The sequence below is a fragment of the Haplochromis burtoni genome, unplaced genomic scaffold, assembly GCF_018398535.1.
Source record: "Haplochromis burtoni strain Fernald_Lab_line unplaced genomic scaffold, NCSU_Asbu1 Contig_60, whole genome shotgun sequence".
Lineage (NCBI taxonomy): Eukaryota > Metazoa > Chordata > Actinopteri > Cichliformes > Cichlidae > Haplochromis > Haplochromis burtoni.
The window spans coordinates 561,241-568,070 of NW_024582421.1; the positions used below are offsets into that span (position 1 = coordinate 561,241).

The following is a 6,830-nucleotide window of genomic DNA, read 5'->3' on the forward strand; positions in this document are numbered from 1 at the left end:
ATATATATATATATATGTACACCACTATTGCTTGTGAAGCTTGCACACAAGAACTTCCCTCACATGTGCTGTACCAGTGTACCAGTAATGCGATGTGACAATAAAAGTGATTTGATTTGATGAGTATTCTTAGTTTTGTATTTTCTTTTTTGTTTATTTTTAAGGGTTTGTGGTTAAAGTCTTATAGTTTTGATTGTATTTTTTCAGTGTATTCTTTGTCTGTTTCCCCAGTCATGTCTCTGTTTATTCTCCCTTTGTGTTTGTCAAGTCTGTATGTCTCAGCCTTAATGGTAGCATCCTGTTTTATTTTGATAGTTTCTTGTCCCGCTTGTATTCAGTTTTGCTTCCCCTGTCTGACTAAGTTCACTTGTGCCTTCTTTTGCCCAGCTGTTTTGCATCTTCCTAGTTACCTCGTGTGCGTATTAAAGTCCTCAGTTTCCCTCTAGTCTTCATCATGTCATTGTTGTACTCCTCGATGTTGTGTACTCACCTTATGTTTTCGTTAAGCTTGCTGGTGCTAGCTAATAAAGCTGCACTTTGAGTTTACTTTAGTCTGAGGGTTCCTGCATTTTGGGTATGCTCTCCACCTACCACACAGCACGCCTTGACAATATTTTCTGTTACTGAAGCGTGCAGAGGACTTAAGCCGTGAATTGATTACACACTGGATAATGAATTCAAATGATTTTCTTGTAAATCAGTAAACAGTCAGTTTAATTTTCACCATTCAAATTTGTTCTGTTGGAGTTTTATTGGTAACTCATTGAAGTGTTATTGAGTATTCATAATCAGCCACTTTGCACGTACAGTGAGTGAAAGCATTGGGTAAACTGAATCCGACCAAATTAAATCAAGCTATCAGAACTGAATGGACTCCTATTGATAAGAGAGTTAGAACAACTAAAAGAAACTTTGATTAACATGAAAGGTTAATCGAATTAAGAAATTAAGACATATATGTATGTAGACTTACTGGTCATTTAATCTAGCTAATTTTAACTGATGCCCAATGCCGGTAAGCTATCGTGTCCTAAATGTTATGCAGCTACAGTATCTGCAACTAGATGGTGAATCACTGTTGAGAAACCCCATAAATCTGTGAATCTTGGCCTATCCTTTTGTTACCACTATTAGTACAAGGTCACGGATACAAGCAGCGGAAATGAGTTTTCTCTGAAAGGTGGATGGGCTGTTCCTTAGCGATAGGGTGATGAGATCATTCATTTGGGAGGGGTTCAGCGTAGAGCCGCTACTCTTCCACATCGAAAGGATACGGCTAACTCCGTCATCTCCTGGGTAAAGTCTTCAGACCAGGCATGTGTTAGCAGCCAGAGGCCACAACATAGACCCGGGTATGCTGGAGCGATTACATCTGTCAGCTGTCCTGGGAAACACTTGACATTTCCCCGGATAAGCTGGGGGAAGTGGTAAAATGGCCTGTATTTGTATAGCGCTTTACTAGTCCCTAAGGACCCCAAAGCGCTTTACACAACCAGTCATCCACCCATTCACACACACATTCACACACTAATGTGTTATGTTAGATTTTACCTTGTTCAAGTGGTTGTCATGAATTTTCAACAATCTGCATCATTAATAATGCACAGCAAGTCGCGATTTATTCATCTTCCAGATGTTCTCATATTTTAGAAATACATGAACATATATTACATTTATATTTTTTCATATCATATATATAAGTATTTTTCTTCTTCGCTGTCTGGATCATAACATGTAATGTTGATAATGCACAATGCAAGGTGACGCACAGTTAATCAACATGATTCGTTATCGAAGAATGTCATAAATGGCTTAAAACGCCTTTCTTATCAGTTTTTGACATTTTCCATTAAACGGTTTTGACATTTAACTAAATATTTTAGTGTTTCTTAGTTTTAGACTAGTCAATTAGTCTACTTTTTTCCCCTCATTTAGTTGAGTAAGAATTTAGTCGCTTTCCTAGTGTGCAGATGGGTAGGTAATTATTACACTAATGCAAAAGTGCTATACCATTTGCAAAAGAAATACAGCCCGCTGACATGACAATATAATCCACAGTTTGTATATTCAGTGCATGATTCCAAATGACTCATCATTGTTCACAAATGCCAATTAATGGCATGAAAGCCAAGTTTCATAAATGCCACCTTCTTGAATTAGATACATCGATCATAATCTCTCTCTCATCCTGCTCTTTGGCTGGATAATTGATGTCTCTCTCCTGGTTTGGTTTTCTTAGTGTGAGATCAGATATGCAACTTGGAGTTCTCTATAAGACGACTCGCTCAGTTAAAGTACTTTTCTGCATTTTTTTGAATAAAACAATTTGGTTAAGCCTCAACATACAGGTGTAAAGAATTAAAACTTTGAGCGAGAAAATGTCTTGTGCCTTTTTGTGCCATTTATTTTTCCTGTCTTCTCCTTTTCCTATTAAAATATAATTAATCATAAAATATAAAAAACACACCTTTATTAATTGTATTCTAGCTTTCATGTGGTATTTTCTGTTCGTAAATACCCATAATAAAACATAGCTGATTCCTAATATAGCTAAAATAATCTCTTTCCTTGCCTGGCTGCATCTGTTTAATGTTAAATTATGCAAATCAAATCAGAACATAGCACAGCAGATGTGAAGCATAGCCCTGCTTGTCGGATTACTAGGGTACATGGTGCACTGATTAGAAGTGATATTAGTGGATAATGTTTAGATTAGGTATTAATCTATATCTGCAGACATAACATGGCTGGATCCCTTCACACACAGAAGTAAAGGAAGAGTTTTTCTTTTTGTATGAGTCTAGATATCTCAGCGGAAGCAGAAAACCTTCAGTGTGTATTTTTTTTCCTAAAAGGGTGGGAAAGAAATGTGTGGATTTCAATATAATAAACCCGAAAAATATTTAAGGAGTGACAGACAGTCGTCAGTGTTCGCTTTGTGCATTATTGGATGTTATGGAGGATATTTGTTTAATTATGGCATTTAAATGTTTTATTTTTTTATGCTTATGCTTACTAATCTCATGCTGTCGTTAGTAAATAAGTCATATTAATATTGTAATTTGCTTTGCATAATAAGGTTTGCAGGACAGAACTGTGGGACCATTGACTTGCAGGGACATTGAAAACAGTGAGAATGTTAACAGGAGAAGAGAGCTGATCCATAATTCATACAAACCCAAACAACAGCAGGACCAGAGAATTAATCGGTACAAGATGGAGGGTTTGTGACTCAAATGCAGCAAACAGATGCAACATGTTTTCCCCCCATCTCTACCATTCTACAGATATATAGATGATAATAAAGGGCATGTGAGTGAGAAGTACATGTTATCAACATGTACTTCTCACTCTCTCTTTCCACCAATTGACCTTAGAACTGAAGAAGCTTCTCGGATGAGAGGTGAAACGTCTTCAAGCAACTTAAAGAAGTCCAGACGCTTTTCTTTGCAAGCATCTTTGACCACTCTCTCTTTCCTTCACATACACACACTGGACCGCAAGTAGAGGATCTGCAAATCTGATCTAAGTTTCGTACAAAAAATGATCACATACGAGCCTGACAGAAGTTGCTATCCTACAAATAGAGTAGGAGAGCTCAAAAAACACACAACAGCGGTAAAACCTTGACAGGCTATGCTGATAATTACTTAACATTAACACTGTATCCTTCACAGGAAGCTGACACCCTGCATATAAGCTCTAAAATCATCTTTGTTCTGACTATGTATTATGCAACCACCAGCTCCAGGCTAACACATTTTAAAGGATGTGTTTTGTGACGTAAAAGTATGACGACACAGCAAGTGTTAGTGATAATGAACAGGATTCCACATTTACTAAGCTGTATTAGTTTCCTTTTTTAAAAAACAGAAAGAAGACTTTTACTTGCCAGCACAATCTGTGAGTGTTCTAACCCTGAATATAATTAGCCATTTACTATGCTAATTTGTTAGCATGGAGCAATGGGGGTGAATGATGTACTAGGTACATACTTCTGGTTTCAGTGTGCCAAAGCAAATGAAAAATGAGTCACAACAACACAAACACAGTTGTTTGTTTAATTCAGCGGAGTGTTTGTTGTGGTGTCTGTGAATGAGAAGCGCCTGTATCTGACAACAGTGGGAATCAATGAGTGTCGGCATGGCTAATATATCAGAGAGAGCCTTATGCTTTTGAATCTAGTGAGGTTGTGCTCTCTGTCTAAAGTCTTTCTGCTCAGAGATGTTGATATTTGATATTAGTCATCAGATGCTGACAAGAGGCTGATAGTTTGACCCCATCACCAAAGGTGAGCATCAACCTCTCAATCAAAACGAGACTCTTAACCTTTTTCCTCCTCCTCATCCCTACATACACCTCTGAACATCGCACTAATCCATCCTTTCAACTTGTCTTTTGACTGCAAAATACAAGAATCCTTGGCCTTCTGTCTTCACATCACACCTAAGTTGAGTCTCATTTGTGACCCATGTGTCATGTCTTAGCACACTAATGGAGATTCTGGCACCAAGGAAGTGCTGTCACTTGATGAATCTACATATGCACAGTCTATCACAAATAAAGTTCTTCATGCAGCCTTTGTACTGCTTACTCAAACTGCTCACTGTTTTTATATAAATGACATGTATTTCTGAGAAAATATAACTTTATTCTTTCACACTTCCGGGCCCAACACTGCCCTCACCTTAAGCCATTTCTCCCATTTCTTTGATCACTGCATTTACTCCCTTCTTTTGGTCACTCACATCAGTTCAATCTGATCCAATTCAAATGTGTTTTATTGGTCAAAAAAGAAGTGCCTCTTCAAGCAAAAACTTCTCTCACTCCCTCTCCATATCTGTACTTCTTTTCATTCACTGACTCAACAGGCCAGAAAAAACATCTGAAACCATCTCTCTGTTCGATCCATTCTTCAACATTCAGAGTTTAACTGCATGGTCCCCTTTTTTTCTGTTATTTCTAAACATTTAAAACTGAAGGATTGCCTTCTGTCCACCAATAGTATTAATTTGATAATTACCTAAACAATTAGTAATGAGCCTGATCATATTATTTATTCTATTGATGCATATATAGTGATATCTTAAAGCAAACAAATGGTCATGCAAGCACCTCTTGACTGTTAAATCTGACCTACCTCAGTGAGGTGGGGGTTGGGGTTGAATCCACACTGGTTGCAGACAGTGGCCTTGCACTGGGTGCAGGTGTTGTAGTTGGGTACAGCCGGTGGGTTAGACAGCTCTGTGGTGGTGCACACTGGGCACAGCTTGCTGCTCGGCATGGGTGCTATCTGTGGCACTGAGTATGGTGAGGTGGGTGTCACACCACGGTCAGGAGACAAAGAAGGAGACCGACCTGTCCTGGAACCGCCGGAACCACTGAAGTCAACTTGGAGGTTTCGGCGAGAGGCATGTTGACCAGGACTTTGACCTCCATGACCCCCCATGCTAGACCCAGCTGGACCGTGACCCATCCCTTGACCAGACCCTGGACCCTGCCCCATTCCAGAGGCCTGGCTGGACTGCATATGTCTAGGAGAGGTAGGAGCTTCGTGAGTGGCCAGGCGGTAAGGCTCACCAGCTCTTGACCCTATTCCTCCACTGCCCATTCCTCCTCCCATTCCCCCCATTCCTCCTGCTATTCCCCCCATTCCTCCTCCCATTCCCCCCATCCCTCCTCCACCTAATCCTCCCATTCCTCCCATCCCTCCTCCCATTCCCCCCATCCCGCCTCCACCTATTCCTCCCATAACTCCTCCCATTCCCCCCATCCCGCCTCCTCCCATCCCACCTCCTCCCATTCCACCCATTCCTCCTCCTCCCATTCCTCCCATCCCACCTCCTCCCATTCCACCCATCCCTCCTCCTCCCATTCCTCCTCCTCCATGGCCTCCTTGTTGCATGCCAGGCTTGGGACTACCCATTGAACCCATTGGACCCCTAGAAGAGACAAAGCAAAGGAAAAAAAGTCAAAATCAGACGTTTCTGTTAAAATCTCTAAAACAGAAATTCATTCAACCTTCCCAAAAAGTGACAGCACACTGGCACTGCAGGTTAACTGATATTTAAGGAATTTGGATCAGGATATTGTTTCTTACACTGACCATAACCAAAATTATACTAAGGCACAAGTGTCATAAACAAATAAACAGTGGGCTTCTCTGGAAGGCAGTGTTCCAGCAGTAAACATTGTTGCAAATGTTTTCATAAGTAGCTTACATTGTCTACATTAATCTAGGTTCTTAAGCAGAATTACATTTATTTGTGGGTAACAGTCGAGATTACATTAAAATATGCCCAGTTAACACATCTACTGTATGGCAGTCCTTCCAGGATGCTTGTATTATCAGTATATAGGATAATAAGTTCATGGCTGATTATTGCTGGGACTAAATCACTCTGTACTGAAACACCAAAACATTGCCATTTATTTGTTTCTATTTCTTGCATATAGGTCAGACAAAGACTAAAAACTTTTTGTCTACAAAGGCAACACTGTATGTATTGTTGTAATAAGTAAGAAAAAATAATGATTATTGCTTTGGTCTGAGTTTACTTTGATTTTCTCTTGTCTAAACAGGGTTAAAAGTAAACATACAGGCTTAAATATAAAGATGCATTCACTTAAAGCTTTTAATTAGTCAGGCTAAAGACTCTATTTTTAACTTGGAAAGGCCAAGGCAATTAACTTCTCATTAGTGATCACAGTTGACTACAGCTGGTATTTTCTCTTTGCAGGCATAAAAAGGAATTGTTTAACAGCACTCGGTAAGCTGACTGCCACTCAGAACAATTGAAAAGTCAAATAAACTCAGTGAAGATATATAT

The 6,830-nt window shown here is 39.5% G+C and overlaps 2 protein-coding genes across 3 annotated transcripts in view; both read right to left on the minus strand.

Moving 5' to 3' along the window:
* Window positions 1-5,664, minus strand: part of bsna (bassoon presynaptic cytomatrix protein a) — a 117,906-nt gene extending 112,242 nt beyond the window's left edge. For both annotated transcript variants that reach the window (XM_042221041.1, XM_042221039.1), the window contains exon 1: window positions 5,141-5,664. In XM_042221041.1, the coding sequence (XP_042076975.1) occupies window positions 5,141-5,653 (513 nt within the window). In that variant the 5' untranslated portion in view covers window positions 5,654-5,664. The remainder of the gene's footprint in view (window positions 1-5,140) is intronic.
* Window positions 5,665-5,878: 214 nt separating this feature from the next.
* The window catches only part of LOC102295410 (acanthoscurrin-2), a gene marked incomplete at its 3' end in the record, with an annotated part of 45,686 nt that continues 44,734 nt past the window's right edge, over window positions 5,879-6,830 (minus strand). Inside the window, 1 exon segment of the mRNA XM_014338997.2 lies at window positions 5,879-5,942. Within this exon segment, the coding sequence (XP_014194483.1) occupies window positions 5,879-5,942 (64 nt within the window).